The following is a 17065-nucleotide window of genomic DNA, read 5'->3' as shown; positions in this document are numbered from 1 at the left end:
GTCTCCCTTCCCATAAGCACGACAGAAGAAACACACGGGACACAAGATATAGGGTTGGGCCTCAGGCCTCTTTCTGATCTCTGTTCCATATGAGGGGTACAGGTTCTATATATAGAGACGTGATCGTCCTCAGGGGCATATTCGGTATTTGCCCACATAACCCTTCATTAGGGTTTCTCAACAGTAAGACCCTTGGTTGGGCCAGCCACATCCTTGTGGCAGTTGGTTGGCATGCATGTCATCCTCGGAATTCTGGGAATTATTGGCCGTCCACCGTTCTCGCACGTAATGTGAACCATCGTCTAGAAGCGTAGTACTTCCATTAGAGCGCCACTGGGGGAGCTCAAGTTCTTAATGACATATCGTTACTACTGCAACTCGATCAGATCTACAATAATCTTTATCTTTTGTGCTGCCGATATATTGCTTTACCTGTTAACACGCAAAGGCACATGCATGGACGTACGTACGTACAGCTGAAGGGAAAAGAAAACATTTTCTAGACCGGCGAATCCCCTTCTTTATTTGCGGTATTCAATTCCTCCGACACCCCCATAGATGGATCTTTCGGAAAAAAATTTGATGCAGCACTGCTGCAAACCAGAGTGTCAGCTCATTGATAAATTAAAGGATCATATCGCATGCATGAACGCATGGGCGGGCTGATCGATCTATCGCTTCGCGCGGTCTTTTTAATTTGCTTCCTGGAGACAGCTAGCGTTGGCTGATCCAAAGCAAGAATCCTGACGCTCTTCGCCTTTGATTGAGGCGCGGCTTTCTCTTTTCCGCTGCCGTGCTGTAATCCCCCCGGCGTCAAGGCAAGCATATTATCCACCTGCATAAATGTATATATATAGACGCCGATGGATCGGTGTCGTCGTCTTCATCATCCAGGCGCCGCAGTGTAGGTCTAGATCATCCAATCCAACACACCGGTCGAGCAATGGCGGCAGGGCTGCAGGTGTTCGGACAGCCGGCGTCCACCGACGTCGCGAGGGTGCTGACCTGCCTCTTCGAGAAGAACCTCGAGTTCGAGCTCATCCGCACCGACACCTTCAAGAAGTCCCACAAGCTCCCCGAGTTCATCAAGCTAAGGGTATGCCTTTGTCATCTTGGCCTGGTGGTGCATGCATTCCATCACTTTCCCTTTCTCGGATCGGTCGGTTATTGGAGATCGGATCACTATTCACTAGGTCAGGTGCTAGCTAGCAATAAGCTGCTGTTGTGGGTGTGACTCTGCAGGATCCTACTGGGCAGGTGACTTTCAAGCACGGTGACAAAACAATCGTTGGTAAGAACTTTGATAAGAAACAGCTACCAGAACGAACAAAGAGAGAGCTAATACTATATAAAAGGCTGAAAAATGAGATGAAATGCATGGCAGATTCCAGGGCCATTTGCCGGTACCTGTGCACGCAGTTCCCGGACGACGGGTACAAGAAGCTGTACGGGACGGGGTCGCTGGAGCGGGCGTCCATAGAGCAGTGGCTGCAGGCGGAGGCCCAGAGCTTCGACGCGCCGAGCTCGGAGCTGGCGTTCCAGCTGGCGTTCGCGCCGCACCTCAAGAACGTGCGGCCCGACGAGGCCCGCGCCGCGGAGAACGAGAGGAAGCTGCACGGCATGCTGGGCGTCTACGACGACATCCTCTCCAAGAACGAGTACCTCGCCGGCGACGACTTCACCCTGGCCGACCTCTCCCACCTGCCCAACTCCCACTACATCGTCAACTCCTCCGACAGGGGCAGAAAGCTCTTCACCGCCAGGAAGCACGTCGCCAGGTGGTACGACAAGATCTCCACCCGCGACTCGTGGAGGCAGGTCATCAAGATGCAGAGGGAGCACCCCGGCGCGTTCGAGTGATCGGTCGGTGGTCTACGCGGTGATGCATGCATGCATGCATGCGCCGCGGCGTGTTCCTCGATCGCCGCCAGCCACCGGCGGCTTCGTCGTCGTCAGGCTTCGTACCTTGACGGGGTTGTCGACTTCGTCGTACGTCCCTGTGGCCTGTGGGCTAAAATAACGTGAAGCCTGCCTACGCGGTGTCTCGTGTCTTACCTTTTAAATTTGCACCATATATACGCACTGTCTTTTCTGGGTATTTGTTGTATTGTGATGTACGGAGTATTCATCAACTCCTTTTGCAAGATTGGTCAATTATTCAGGCATTTTTGCTCGTTTCGCGCTATGTTTGTTTGGCTTCTCAAGATCAAACTGAGAAATACCACGACGTCTCGCATTTGTAGCATATCTATACTACTCTTTAAGATGGTAGTGTACATCCTATGGTGTACGGTTCTGCCACCATCTTCTCCGAGATCCTCTCTGCGACGCACGCCCGAGTCTGCTCCTCTCCGTTCTCCCTCCGCATTTCACCTTCTCTCCCTTCCTCTCCAAGCACCGTCCTCCTCGCCTAGATCCGTACAAGCGGCAAATAACCTCTCCGGCGGCGAGACAGTTGGAGTCGACCTCTGGCGAGGATGCTTCGAAGCGCAACCCACTCCCGTCTGCGCTCGTCTCCAACCTACAGTCTGTGCTCGCTGCCCGCCGCCCGTCCGCGGCAGTGGTCAGCACCGCCGCCACAACTAGCGAGGCTGAGGCCTTCGCTCAGGAAGCAGAAGCGTCCGATGCCCCCGCGGGAGATGGGACGCCGGCGAGGCCCATCGTGCTGCTGACCTGTGCCGGGGGATCTGGTCGGCGGGTATCGCGGCGCTCGTCGACGCCCTCGTTGCCGCCGACCGCTGCGACGTCCACATGTGTGCCCCCCCCCCCCCCCCCCCCCCCCCAATCGTACGTGCTGCGACTTAGAAAACCAAGGCGTCTTAATTTCCCCTTACATTTGCTCTTATGATCGCAAAGTACTGTTTGCTTTCCATTGGATTTGTTGGGAGATAAATTAAGTAGTCCTGATTTTGGTTGCCATTTGCCTGTGATTGTGGAACCGAACTGATTTGGGGCCCTTTGTTTATTTGAAGGGACAAGCAAGCATGTGGCCATTCAATTACCATCCGTGAAACCATCGCTGCGTCATCCGTGGATTTCACAGGCGCTAAGGGTTGATTTGGTGACAAGAGGATCCTGAGAGTATTAGAGGGGATTGAGGGGAAATAAATCAATTTCCCCATCAATTCCCTCAAATCCTCTCGGGATTCCGGATCACCAAATCAGTCCTAAAGCTTTTGAGACATTAGGTGAGGGCCATTCGTTCATTCAATTGTGCACAATTTGGGTCACACATTGTTGAGCCTGGTGGTCCTGATATTTTATCTTTGCTTACTTTGATCATTGAAAACTTAGACACGCCGGTTGACTGCGTCTCGTTGGCCTTATCTAGGAGGTTGTTTGTCTGTTTCCTTAGTCGTCTCCTGCTTTGGTACCGTGATTGTTTATTCTTTCGGAATTGGATTTCCAAGTGTTACTATCTTGAAGGTAATTTGATTTGTGGTTTTAAAAAACAACTTATTTTGTTTATACAGGTGACCAGTGATATCAACACGGGATCAAATTGTGGATATGAGAAAATTGATCCCCCAAGCATTAGCAGCAAAAAGGTTTCTGGAACATAAAATTATAATATTAATGCTAATGATGCTAAATAGAGAATTCTGAAGACGGCTTCACCGAAAGTGCGGAAACTAGAGACTAAAGAGATCAGACCCAACAAAGGTACAGATTCACACAATTGTGCATCTCTACTCTACTCGATGCAATTTTTTTTTTGAATGAGGTTGTGTGCTTTTTTGTTTCTCTATGCAAATTTCTGAACTGGGGTGCATTTCTTCACCTTAATGTAAGTTTCTATATTTATTGAGTAAATTTTTTTCTCGTTTTTGGTAAATAATAGTGGTTTTGAAGTCAATATAGGTCTAAGTTGCTGGCAAACGTTCTTTCTATATAAATTTAAGTTTTTGTCCGCTGCACGAGGATGACAATTTTCCACTCCTCGTTTCTACAGAAAAAATCGACACTGCAAGGAGGCCAAAGCCTACATCGTGACCCCCCGAGCACCCTGCTATGGTGCTGCCAGCGCAACCGCCTCGCAGGTGAGTGCCCGTGCGTTGCATGTGGTCTGGTGGTAACGCATGTGCTCCTAACCATACAGGTGACCTTGCTCTTCCTCGCCTCAGCGACTCGATCACTTCTATATAAATTTAAGTTTTTGCCCGCTGCACGAGGATGACGATTTTTTCACTCCCCATTTCTACAGGAAAAAAAATCGACACTGCAAGGAGGCCAAAGCCTGCGTCGGTGACCCCCTCGAGCACCCTGCTATGGTGCTACAACCGCACCCGCCTCACAAGTTGACGTTCCGGCGGGGCAAAGTACTGAACCCTGAAGAGAGCAGTGGCAGCACCCCAAAATGGCTCTGGTTCAGGCCTTCCATAGCCGTGGCAGACGCGACATCCAGGAGCAGATGCGACAGGATCACAAGTAGGAGGAGAAGCGACGATGTTGTAGCGAGAGACGCGGGTGCCGAGGTTGTCGTGCTGTGGTGGTGGTAGGACGGGAAGGAGATGAAAAAGTAGGAGTCAGGGTTGTTCAACAACGTGATTGAGTCGCTGATGCGAGGAAGAGCAAGGTGAAGGCACTCGTCGGTGCCTTTGAGACCGACAGACCGTCATCTCGCTGCAGAAACGAGCAAGCCTGCTGCTGCTCCAGCTATGGCAGCAGGTGTCGTGCCATGTGCGCTTCTTGACCTGCAGTGTGCATGGTCACCTTTCTTAGAATTTTGGACCTTTTTTGTTGTTAGTGACCGTAAAAGTGGCGCTTGTTGAGGTTTGCTCGTTCCCGTGTAAACTGAGTTTTCTCATGGGAGTTTCCATGCTTTCGTAGTGCTTCCAAAAACCGAAAGTTCGTATAGGTTTTGTGTCTGTGCAAGGCTTGGCAAGTTGGTATTGTACTGATAAGTGATAAGTAAGCAAGTTATTGTAATGATTTAAACTATATTGTTTTGAAAGGAAATGGAAAGGATAAAGCAAATTAAACTTTGTATTAAGTTACCTGATTCATGAAAAATGGTACTAACCTTCTTCCAACGTTTTCTATGTTTCTCATTTCACTCGCCGCATTTTCAGTTACAACTACATATGCAACTACATTGGATATGCTGGCAGATTTGTTCATGTATTACTCATGTTGACATTTTCACTATCGCAGTAGCATCTCTAATACTATTTGTTTTTTTGCATATAAATGTATTTTATCATATTGATTCTGTAGCAACGCACGGGCATATTCCTAGTTATATATAAGGTCTATTCAGTACAGTGATTCTCTACTTGTAAGATATTGGCATTGTGACCAACATTACCGAAAACAAAAAAAATCGGCACAATGACAATGGTGCAAATGCTGAAGATAACACAAATGATGCAAATATGAATCAAACATGAGACACAAATACAATAAGTCGCGTGTCTTCATGTGTGACTTACATGATGTATATATTAGGATGGACAGAGGGCATTTTATACAAAAACAAATTCGCTATTTGACAACCCAAACCATGACCGTAAGGTGTTTTTGTAAGACTCGTCTTAAAATTTGGAACATATTTCAACAAACTCCACTTCGAGACGAATTCTATATAACTCGTTAGAAAAAGTAGTATCTCAATCAACTTACTTTAATAATAAATAATCACCAATGCCAAAAGTCACTCAGACTTAATCTGTATACTAACTAAGCTTAAGGGTCTGTTTGGTTGGGTTGTGGCTGTGAAAAAAGTTGTTGTGGGCTGTGGAAAAAGTTGTTGTAGGTTGTAAGCTGTTAAAAAGCTAAAAACCTTTTGTTGGAAACCACTAAAAGTCATTAAAAATTCTTCGATATATGTTTTCACGGTTCCATCCGAAAAGCCACTAAAAGCAGGTACAAGGTGCTTTCAGATTTGCACTACGAAGAAGTCGGCTTTTAGAAAAAAGCCGCTTCCTGAATCCAGCCCTTTAATTGGCTTTTGGCTTTTAAGGGGGCACAAGCCAAAGTCAAAAGTCAAACAAAGACACCCTAAGCATAACTCTAACTTATCTCCAGAAATAGGCTTTTATCAACATATCTGTCCCGTCTGACCGCTTGGAGAAGACAGGATCGACGGGGCAAATGAGTTTGATTGGCCAAGGCGATGAATCGTGATATCCTTCCCGTCACATGTGCTCAGGCTCTTTAAACCTGTTGGCTCCACCACAGGTACCTAATCCTCAAGATGCAGGGGACCAAACCAAGGGTATCATCTCTGTCCCGTCTAACCGCTTGGAGGCCATGGTAAGAGTTGAGAAGCAACATGCCATCATGGAGTATGGTTCTAAGCAGCCCTGGTAAGGGGGCTATCATTGGGGCCCAAAGTCACAACCACGACATAATTTGCATCCTTTGGGGGCCCAATAGCACTTGGACCTTTCCTAGAATTGCCTTGATAATTTTTTATCTTTCTGTTTTCCATGATCAAAATTCGAAAGTCTCAAATCAAACCAACGCTTACAAAATGCAACAGTTACATATTGCCACAGCACAGCCAAAAAGAGAGAAAGAAATGAAGGCGAATTACAGGGACATTACAGTCGTGAGGCCCTGGCAAAGTTCATCAGTCAAAAGAACAAATGCCTCTCACAAACAGCACGTTCACCTTATTCGTGCGGTGGACTCTTCTTTGCCGATCGAGAATGCAGCCTCCGGTCAGCTCTGCAACAGCTGCTCGGCCTCGGGTTTGGTGGTCAGCATCCGCCGGGCGCGCACGCGCCCATGCAGCCGCGCCATCGCCTGCATGCATTGCATGGCCACCTCCGCCTGGCGCCGCACGAACGCGCCCCGCGCCACCGCCTGAAGCCTCACCAGGCTCTTGAGCGCCATGAACGCCCGCCGCGCCTGCATGCAAACACAACACAAGCTGTTCTTAGTCTTAGTACACTAGTACAGTACAGGCCGTCGCCGGAGCAAAGCGGGGGCCCGGCAGTGATGCAACAGTAACTAGGCGCGCACCAGGTGGCCTCGGAAGTAGGCCTGGATGGTGACCGCGGCCACGTCCTCCCGGGAGAAGCCCTCCCTGCAGAGCAGCGCATACTCGTCGTTGGAGCACGTCTCCGTCTCCGCCTCCGCCTCCGGGAGGCGCGCGTCGTAGGCACTTGTGTTGTTGTTGCCAGCGTGGGCGCTGTCGCGGCCGGCGCCCCGAAAGCGCGGCGTCATCTGCGCCGCCGCCTGGCGAGCGGAGCGGAACAACCAACGGCGCCGCCAGCCCGGGCCCTGCTGCGCCTGCGTGGTAGGGGTTCGCGGCGTCCTCGCGACGGCGGCGGCGGCCTCCGGTCCTGCCGGCTCGACGGTGGCGGCAGGGAAGCAGCAGACCTGCCCGCGGCGCGGCGTGCGAGGGCGGACGCCGCAGAGGCGCCTGGCGGTGGGCGTGCACGGCGTCCTCGGGGTGCGCGCGGCGCTGCTCCGGCCGCGGACGTCCGCGCCGCAGCACCCGGTGAGCGGCAGCCTCGCGCTCAGGTCGGCGTCGGGAGCGCCGGACGACGGCTTGTGGTGAGGGCCCACGCAGCATATGCACGCGGCGCTGCTGCGGCGGTCGGCGGGGTCGCCGCGGACCGGCGACACGAGGCAGAACAAGCCCCTTGCTCTCACCATGGCAGGTGTCTTTGGCTCTTTGCGGTGCAGCTGTGTGCGCGTTGATGACTACGACCGCTTCTGGCGATGGCCGGCTCGTCGGCGAGCGAGGTGGTGGCATAAATGGCAGTGGGCACGGAGACGGAGCGATGTGCGCGCCTGTAAGTTTGCGATTGTCATGTCGGTAGGATGTTTTTATAAAATGTGTAGCCAGTTTGCGCGTGTGATTGGATGACAACTTTGAATTTAAGTATTGTTTATGTGTGTTCTGCTGAAACAATGATGAGAACGTGGCCGGATGGAACTTGGAGCGATATATATCATACAGGTTGGTTTAAAGAATACGCGCCGCCGGAAAACGTCGTCACAATGGTGTTCGTGGGCTTTGATGGGACGCTCCCATTGGGCATGACATTTGGGTTTTTGTCAAAAGCGCTTCTCCGAAGCACCATGTTGGCTTGTTGCTGCCCCAATTTTTATAATAAAAAAAATACGTTTGGTCTCTCGACGACATAATCTCATTTTACATCATTTACTCAACTTTACTCGACCTCACAAGCCACGACGTCATGACTTATAGCACTGAGCTGAGGTGGCGAGTGATGTAATGACGCGTCTACATGACACCTACCTCATGGGCAAAGTAATTGCTAAAAATTACTTTGATTAGTTACATATAGCATCGTTCAATTTAGCATAACTTCGGTTTCAAGATCTTTAATTGAACATAAAGTATCATTAATTTTTAGTTATATATAGCATCACTAATTTAGTATAGTTCTTTTATTTCACCTTATTATGCTCGCTATTGAAGCATCTCTAAGACCGTCTTCAATAAGGAACGCTAAAGCGTCCAGTACATTATCGTCCACAAAATACTGCACATCTTCGTCCACATCTTGTCCGCTAAATTTCCATCTCGCGCCAGCTAGAACTTTTCTGACACGCTCCCTGTGCCCACATGTCTGGTGTACGGCGCAAGCAGCCGGTCACAAGGGTCACACACACACGAACACAGAAAAAAAAAACAATTTCACGACCACGTTAAGGCCTTGTTTGGGACAAAGGGTAATGGAGGGATTGAGGGGGCTATAATCACTCACTATTCAAAATTAAGTAGTAGAGGATTCTAGCCCCCTCAATTCACTCCATTACCCTTGATCCCAAACAAGCCCTAAAGTGTAGTTGTCTCTCTGATATAGTATTAGATGTAGTTCTGGATAATCAATCTAGCATATAGAGGTACTCTTACCCAATTTTACCCCTGACTTTCGCATGCATCGGCTTGGTCAGCAACCGTTACTCTCTCTTCCAGGAAAAAACGCTTCGTTGCATGTAACAGCTTTTAATCACGTCCAGTAAATAAGGAGCCGCATCGTGTAGCTGAGCGCAAGGCTAAAAAACGGGCGCCACACAAAGAAAATCCCGCCATGTTTCTCCATGCAACATGTATTCGCAAAAAAAAAAAAAAACGCCAAAGAAACCGACCATGAACCACCACTAATTAAGGGCTAGTCTGGAACCCTAATTTTCTAAAAAAATTTCATTTTTCCAAAAGAAATTAATTTATTTTTTCATGGAAAATAGAAATTCCTTAAGAAAATGAGGTTCTTAAACTAGCCCTAAATATGACAATGGATAAATACTCATTGGGTATTACTATCTCATACTTATACTATCTGATACTTATACTCCCATTACTCCTCCCTTTATGAGAAATGATGTCCAAAAAAATATTTAATACTACGTTGGAGAGAGTAAAATATATTTTGGGATCTACGAACGAATTTTTGCATTGCATACTCATGCAATTTTTGCATTGCGTACTCATACGGTTTAAAAAATGTCAAATTTCAACAAAAAATGTTTACTTCATTTTGCATTATGTATTTAGGTTGAATTTGTATTTAAATGAATGTTAAAAAATAATATAGTACATGAGTTTTGTTATCATTGTAGATATATAGGATTGAATTTAGAGGATGTTGTTGAAGGGAGAAAATATAAAGGACGAAAACTTTTACAGGTTACTATAAAGTACAGAGAATATTACTTTAAAACATAAAATTTAGAGAACATTACGGGAGACACCCTAAAATTCAATCTTACTTTATTGCCAAGTTTGAAAATAACTTGTTTAACTTTTATTCTTTCTACATTTGAAATAATCGATTAATATAGAGATAGGACGTGGACAACCCCTTAATTATTTCTTATCCTAAAAACTTCTCCAATAGTAAAAATCTCTACTACTCTATATGATGGTATTGTAGGCGTGCACAGTGTTGTGGTTCTGCCGCGAGACCGCGATCGTCCACCCCACCCGCCCCGCCATCAGCGCTCGGTCGACACCGCGCCGCCACCGATCAACGCCCGCGGATCCTCCACCCTCCTCCCTACCGCTGCCGCAATCAACGCGGTCCTCCCCACGCGGATCCGCGGGCCCTCCCCCCCACCGCCGTGCAACAGATCCGCGGGACCACAGCCGCCATGGAAGGTCGTCCGCGCTGTGGATCCCAACCTCAAATCCTCCCAGATCCGCGCCCCGCACGCCGCCGCCTGCACCCGCCGTACGCCTGCCTCCACCGCGCCAGCAGTGCTCTCGCCAGAACCGCGCATGAGCGCCCGCGAATGGATCTCGCCCGACGCTCCCGCCACGCACGCCGTGACCTCCGCCGCTCCCTCACCTCCTCCGCAACCCTGCTCCGAGCCCCCGCGATGGGATCACCCATCTGCATCGCACCCCCTTCTCCACCAACCCTCCGGCGTCTCCAGAGCGCCCAGATCCCGCTCCGGCACCTCGCCAGCACACACCACGCGCGCGCCGATCTGCTCGCTCGCCCGCCCCAAATCCCGCCCGGTTCCTCTACCTTCCCCACATCGGGCGTCAACGTTCGCGGACCAACCTTCCCACGGCACTGCTCTGTCGTCGGCGAGACCACATAGATCTACTACGAGCTCGCTCGCCTCGGCGCGGACATGCGCGTCATCGAGGTACCTCCGCGCGGACCAGCGTGGGACGACGGGAGCGGGTGGGGGCGTCCGGGCTGAAGTGCAGGTGGGAGTCCAGGGCGGGCGGGCGGCCTTGGCGAGGAACGCCACGAGGGCCACGGCCGAGGCGACCGGTAACGGGCTCGAGCCCTCGACGTCGGTGCCATGGAGGGGGCACCGCGGTCAGGCAACACCGCGCACCTCCTCCCCACGCCGTCAACAGAATCTCCTTCCACCATCAGCAGAAGGTGTCGAGGATCTTGGGCGAGCAGGAGAGGGTGAAAGGGAAATGTGCCTTTGGGCCATTTCTAAGTATTTTGGTGATTAAGTGCCAACACAAGTGCTTAAATGTAAATCAATGCCCATGGATGAACAAAGTGCAAATCTTCAACAAAGGTATGTTTCTAAGTCTTAGTACATTGGTTTTGTGTACTAATATATTTGTCTAAGTGTTAGAAACAGATAGAAGAAGAGAAGAGAAGACTTGGCTGTGTGCAGCCAAGGGGCTGCTTCGGTCTAGGGCACCGGACTGTCCGGTGGTGCACCGGACTGTGTCCGGTGGTGCACCGGACAGTGTCCGGTGCGCCAGGCCGCCTCGGCCGAAGAGGCCGCTCTCGGGTTTTTCTCCGGCGACTTCGGCTAAAATTCACCGGACTGTCCGGTGTGCACCGGACTGTCCGGTGAGCCAACGGTCGGCCGGGCCAACGGTCGGCCGCGTGATCGGCGCGCGACACGTGGCCGAGCCAACGGTCGGAGGGAAGCACCGGACTGTCCGGTGTGCACCGGACTGTCCGGTGTGCACCGGACTGTCCGGTGCGCCAGATCTGCAACGGTCGGCAACGGTCGGCTTCGCCAATTAAGGAAAGGAATTGGGCACCGGACACTGTCCGGTGTGCACCGGACTGTCCGGTGCGCCCGACGACAGAAGGCAAGAATAGCCTTCCAGATGTGCTCTCAACGGCTCCTAGGTGCCTTGGGGCTATAAAAGGGACCCCTTGGCGCATGGAGGAGGATAACCTAGCATTCCTTGAGCACTCTTGATCACTCACACATCAATCTCGCGCACTTGTTCGACATTCTAGTGATTTGAGCTCCGTTCTAGTGTGCTAGTCTTTTGAGCTCAAGTCTGGGTCTTGTGTGTGCGTATTCGCTGTGATCTTTGTGTCGTGTGTGAGTTGCTAATCCCTCCCTTGCTCCGTGATTCTCTGTGAACATCTTTTGTAAGGGCGAGAGGCTCCAAGTTGTGGAGATTCCTCGCAAACGGGATTGAGAAAAGAAAAGCAAGAACACCGTGGTATTCAAGTTGATCATTGGATCACTTGAGAGGAGTTGAGTGCAACTCTCGTCCGTTGGGACGCCACAACGTGGAGTAGGCAAGTTTTGTACTTGGCCGAACCACGGGATAACCACCGTGTCATCTCTGTGATTGATTTCTTGTGGTTATTGTGTTTTGACTCCTCTCTAGCCACTTGGCCATAATTGTGCTAACACTTAACAAGTTTTTGTGGCTTAAGTTTTGAAGTTATTCAGGATCACCTATTCACCCCCCCCTCTAGGTGCTCTCAGAGGGGAAGAGGAGGCCAAGGACACAACCGCGAAGCTAAACTCATCCAATCCGGCCCCTTCTACCGGTCGCACCTCATTTCTCAGGTCGCCTTGCTGTTGCTACTTCCGCGCTCCCCTCAGATCCACGATCTCGCTTCACAGCCACAAACTCGCTTCCTAGATCCATCTTCGTTTGCTTGAATTCCGTTCTTTGGGAGCAAAGAGGTAGTTTTGGCCGGAAAAGCTAGATGTGTCATGTTATTCTCGATGCGATTGTTGTGCCTCGCAGGTGCTGGCCGCCGGTGTGGATTGGTGCTCTACGACCCGTTCTCCTTGTAGTCTTCTTGCTATGGCGGGGGTGGAGATGGGGTGGTTAGGGACAAGTTCCAGCTAGGGACGGTGGGGGCGCTCAGTCTCTCGGGGTGTCCTCCGTCTCCATCGTCATCTGCAACAAGGCTCTCATGACCTTTGTTGGCTTCAACTTTGGTATGAGATCCGATCTTGTCTAAGATGCTTGGCTCTTTCCCATCCAACTATTGTTTGGCCATCAAATGCTTCTGCTCCATGTTTTTACTTATATGTTGTCTGTTGAGTACTTGAGTCGCGAGGTCAAGATTAGTCTAGGCGGGTTCAAGGACCAGTGGGTTGCTGCACAAGCGCATAGGGACTTTTGTGCTGTGAATTTGGTATGAGGTTGGTGCTGCTAGAGATGTCACAGTGTGTCTCTAGGGGACGGATATCTGTGGATCAAATAGTTGGTGACGTGAGGGAAACTGGGTGAGCTGTGAGTTCATATGATAGGGCTAAGCTGACTTACTGGACCACCCTACATGTGTGGTCGCCCATGGACATCGAGATGTACCAACAGGTGCCACAACCGTCGCCCATCGATGTCGAGATGTGCGATTATCGGTCGCAGCCATGGCCCCTCAGGGTGGTTGCATCTGTCCCGGTGACTCATAAGGATGGTGGCACCGCCGCCGAATGGTGAGTTTGTCAACTTCACTGTGAAGTGTGACTGGATGCTCGTCGGCATCAAAGGTTAAATTATTTTTGGTATATATTTAGGGGAACTGTTGGAGATTAAAAGAAAATCCATTCCCAATAATTTTTAGGCTGCTCCCAAAAACCATGTTTTGGGGTGATTTTTTGGAAGTCTTTTGGAGATAGTCTTAGATCCACCAAATATAAGTCCATCACAACTTTGTGACATCTTTTATCTTCATTCTTCCATTCCATGTCTACACTTGCTTAAAGGCACCCTAATCAATTCAGTGAATGTGTTATCTACCATTCTACCTTAACTTAGCAACAATTGGTGGCAGTTGGGTCATTGTATTCCTTACCTTAATCTTGTGCCAGTGTCCAAAGGGACTATCAGAGGGAGTAGTATATTATCAGCAATTTGGTTGAGGGGGTGCCCAAGATTTATTGTCTAAGTTTAATACATGTTTTTATTGAGTTATGTCAACTAAAGAAACTCTATATATGTACTTCTCTCTGTCTAAAGTAATCAAGTAAATAATATTATCTGTTTTGCAACGATGCTCGATACCTTTTATTTTGTCTCTGCATCACCTATACTTTCATTGAACCATATGACAATGCCTTAATTTTTTTCCTTTGATGTATGATTGTGCAGTAAGGCCGTATTTTGGATATTGACTTGAAAATACCTCCAAGACCTCCTGGATATGCATTCGTTGAGGTGAGGCTATTTTGTTATTGTCTAATTCTGTTAGAATGATACATTCTTTTATGGGGCCTGCTTTTAAACACATGCAACTGCTCCATTAATGTGTTCAGTTTTAAAACATATTTTTGATCATGCTTTAACCTTTCAAATCAAAATGACTGGTATAATTAATTTCTTTTGATGTCACCAAACATTTGGTGCTAACAAAAAAATGATGCTTTTATAGTTTGAGGATCCACATGATGTTGATGATGCAATTTATGGTCGTGATGGGTATAACTTTGATGGCTACAGGTTGCGGGTATGTATATCATGCTTTCATTTAATGGTTCTCCTAGAAGAGAGGATTGATTTGTGTTTTCTTGCATTTGCTGAAAATGCATTTTCTACTCAGGTTGACTTAGCTCATGGTGCGAGAGGCCAGTCTTATTCTTATGATCGCTCAAGCAGCTATAGCAGTGCATGCCATGGAGGTGTTTCTAGGCGCTCTGATTTTTGTGGTTGGTACTTCTGTCATATGAGAAAGTTTGCTTATAGCTCCTTACAGAGACTCTCAAGTTTCATTTCTTGAATCATGGAGCAGTTATGTGTTGAATCAGAGCATTTCTCTTTCCTGATGAGGAGAAAGTGCTTGTGATGCTGGGAAAAATCTACTTTGTTATTTTTTTGTTGTCCTAAATATATCATATGTAATGTTATGCATATAGAGGCAAGAAAGTGTGCAACGCCAAACCTCCAGCCACAAGATCGTGAAGATAGGGTTGTTTGGTGGAAGATTGCAAACTAATTGGTATTGCTTTACCTTTGCGATCGAAAGGTGAATCTGATCTGTTGCTGCTGGATGAGGTTAGTAGATATTACATTGTCACAAACACACATCATGATTTGAGCTCCATGTTTCCTTGCATTTGGGCCCGAATTGAAGTGATAGCTTTGAGCTCTGAACTCACCCCCAAGTTCTCAATACTATATTTCTAGAACTGCTCAGATCCAGAAATACCATTTAGTCCCTAATTTTCAGCAATATAAAACCTTTACAGTCATGTGACTGTGTGTATTTACCTAAGTAGGCTGATGTCATATCCATTTTGCATTTTAGGACAAAGTGGACTTCATTGTCAGTGACCTATCTTCATCGTAACAGACATTTCCAAACTCATTTTCTAGATTCTCAAGTGGTCAACCTTGCACTTTAGTCCATTGACTCGTCAGGTTATTCATTGATGGAAATATGGAATCACTGATGGCTTTTGGTCTGTTTCAGCTGTCTTTATGTTTTCGCTTGCTGGTTCGCTAGGTGGGCAACTAAATGTACATGAACTCACTGAAGATCACACATCAGCATTCCCATTATTATTCTTGTATGAAAAAATCTTCACTTTTCTGTGACCATTCCCTTCCTGTACCAAGCCTGAAATGCAGAAATAGGCGAAATTAGAAGAGTGGCTTCCATGCTTTTGCTTGAATTCTCCAAAATAAAGACCTCAGTATAATTATGTAAAACACCAATGTCATGCCTTAGAATAATTAGGTGAAATGGTTATGGCCCTATCACAGTCCCTTGGAGATTATTCGAACAAACCTAATCTCTGCATAGTTGAGAAAAATGTTAGAATACATAAACTCTTCAGCCAAAAGGACAAAGTAATATTATTTCAGTGATAGAAATAAAGGAATGGATCAACAGTAGCAGAAAACACATTTGGTACATCAATTCCAATATTTTCATTTTTTTGAAAAAATCTTGACCAACTGTCTTTAAAGCTTTGTGGAACTGTGGGTATAGACTTGTTCAAACAGGTGCTGACACTTGCTATTGACCCCACCCCTTCCTGTTTTGTTCTGCTTGCGGAGCTATTGGTTTTTGTAAGTGTGCAACTGAAGATGGGTGACTGTATTTTGGTTTTAGGCCCATCGAATCCGTTTCGACTTTCGAGTTCCACAAGGGAGCAGCCAAGCACATTTTCTCTGCCCAAGAAGGGCGACATCGTGGTCGTGGATATCTCTGACCTCTGTCAGGTGGCTATGCTGGCCAATGATCTGTTTAGGTCAAAGAGTGTGAACGACCTATCCTTCCCCATCGTGCCACAACCACGAGGACAACGACAACAATAGCCTAGAGGACGAGGACGAGTGAGGAAGAAGTTCGGTGTGGTGGCAACCTTTAAGATCCCCAGCGAGGTCGACATCTTAGTTAGAGTTTAGAAACTCGGTCGGCTGCTTCTGTGTTGGTGGTGCCGAGTTCGTGCATTTCAGCAAGCTACTGTTAGGGAAGTTCATAAGGCTAGCAAGATGGTAATTTTTCTGAAGCTTATCTACAGTTTTCCTCTACAATTCCTTGTAGTTCATGGGTGTTGGGATTAGGTTGAGTCCATCTCGTATTTAACTGAACCAGGTCTGGGTTAAAATTTAATGTTGAAACATTACCATGTAGACCTTGCTAGAAAAGTTGAAGTCGGTCTACTTGAAGAGAGGAGGGCTTCCACATGATCGCATTGTTCCAACAGTTGGCCTTAGTATTGGGTGTATTGAATATGCAAAAGTAAAGCTTGTTTTCTGGGATCTGGGAGCCCAAGTACGATTTTTCCTAGAGAGTTACAGATCAAAAGTCCCTCAATTGCAATCTCTTTATTGAAGCTTCACCATTTAACATTTTCTTGTTATTAATTCTTTGGTCAATAGACTGTCGGTTAATTTAAGTTTGGATCATGCATGTTCATTCCACATGTCATTGTTATAATATCTGGTGATAGAAGTATAAAGCTCGTTTCAATTTCAATTTGCAAACAGAAATGCTTGGATTAGGTACTTAGCAACTTAGTTACTGAAATCCAGTTTTTACACATAATCAGCATGCTTATGTGGTTACATGAGGCCCAGATTTGAAAGTTCCAGACCTTCAGTGGTATGCCATTGGACCAAAGAATTATATATTATAAGTTCGTCCAGTTGGCTTTTTTTCTAAGAATACTTACATGTATCATTTCTTCATGCGTGCAGTGTGGGTAAAGTTGCTTGAGAACCCCAATTTGTCTGAATGGACTGAAAGAGCCAGCATAGTGTTGTTTAATTTATGCTTGTCTTATTACAATGTCTATTTTCCTTGGACTTTATTTGTGTTTGTATATTTGTATCATGACAGTTATTCATCGTTTCATTGCTAGAGGTTTTAGCTAAACAGTGAATTTTGTGGGTCATTAGGTGCAATATAACTTAGGAATTAAATGAATCGCTAGAGGTTTTTGC

At 47.5% G+C, this 17065-nt stretch overlaps 2 protein-coding genes and 1 pseudogene across 2 annotated transcripts; 2 read left to right on the top strand and 1 right to left on the bottom strand.

The window, feature by feature from the left end:
* The first annotated feature begins 883 nt into the window (after nt 1-883).
* LOC541831 (glutathione transferase13) lies at nt 884-2165 on the top strand. The gene is made up of 3 exons (NM_001111512.1): nt 884-1096; nt 1243-1291; nt 1385-2165. The coding sequence occupies exons 1-3, from the start codon at nt 944-946 to the stop codon at nt 1858-1860; spliced, it is 678 nt and encodes a 225-aa protein (NP_001104982.1). The 5' UTR covers nt 884-943; the 3' UTR covers nt 1861-2165.
* On the top strand, nt 1899-4041 carry LOC109942673 (uncharacterized; annotated as a pseudogene).
* A 2347-nt stretch (nt 4042-6388) lies between these two features.
* Nucleotides 6389-7736, bottom strand: LOC103639547 (uncharacterized). The gene is made up of 2 exons (XM_008662288.3): nt 6970-7736; nt 6389-6855 (listed from the first exon to the last, which is right to left on the bottom strand). Exons 1-2 carry the CDS (start codon nt 7606-7608, stop codon nt 6667-6669), a joined length of 828 nt encoding a protein of 275 aa, XP_008660510.1. The 5' UTR covers nt 7609-7736; the 3' UTR covers nt 6389-6666.
* Nucleotides 7737-17065: the final 9329 nt, after the last annotated feature.

The sequence above is a fragment of the Zea mays genome, chromosome 9 (genome assembly GCF_902167145.1).
Source record: "Zea mays cultivar B73 chromosome 9, Zm-B73-REFERENCE-NAM-5.0, whole genome shotgun sequence".
NCBI classification, from domain to species: Eukaryota; Viridiplantae; Streptophyta; class Magnoliopsida; order Poales; family Poaceae; genus Zea; species Zea mays.
This window is presented reverse-complemented; position numbering and strand designations above follow the sequence as displayed.

Bases quoted from the DNA above. Each gene is read 5' to 3' on its own strand.
- LOC541831 (NM_001111512.1), top strand. From the start codon at position 944: ATGGCGGCAGGGCTGCAGGTGTTCGGACAGCCGGCGTCCACCGACGTC. The intron at 1,097-1,242 runs GTATGCCTTTGT...GTGACTCTGCAG, and splicing joins CCGAGTTCATCAAGCTAAGG to GATCCTACTGGGCAGGTGAC. The intron at 1,292-1,384 runs GTAAGAACTTTG...AATGCATGGCAG, and splicing joins CGGTGACAAAACAATCGTTG to ATTCCAGGGCCATTTGCCGG.
- LOC103639547 (XM_008662288.3), bottom strand. From the start codon at position 7,608: ATGGTGAGAGCAAGGGGCTTGTTCTGCCTCGTGTCGCCGGTCCGCGGC. The intron at 6,856-6,969 runs GTGCGCGCCTAG...GTTTGCATGCAG, and splicing joins CCTACTTCCGAGGCCACCTG to GCGCGGCGGGCGTTCATGGC.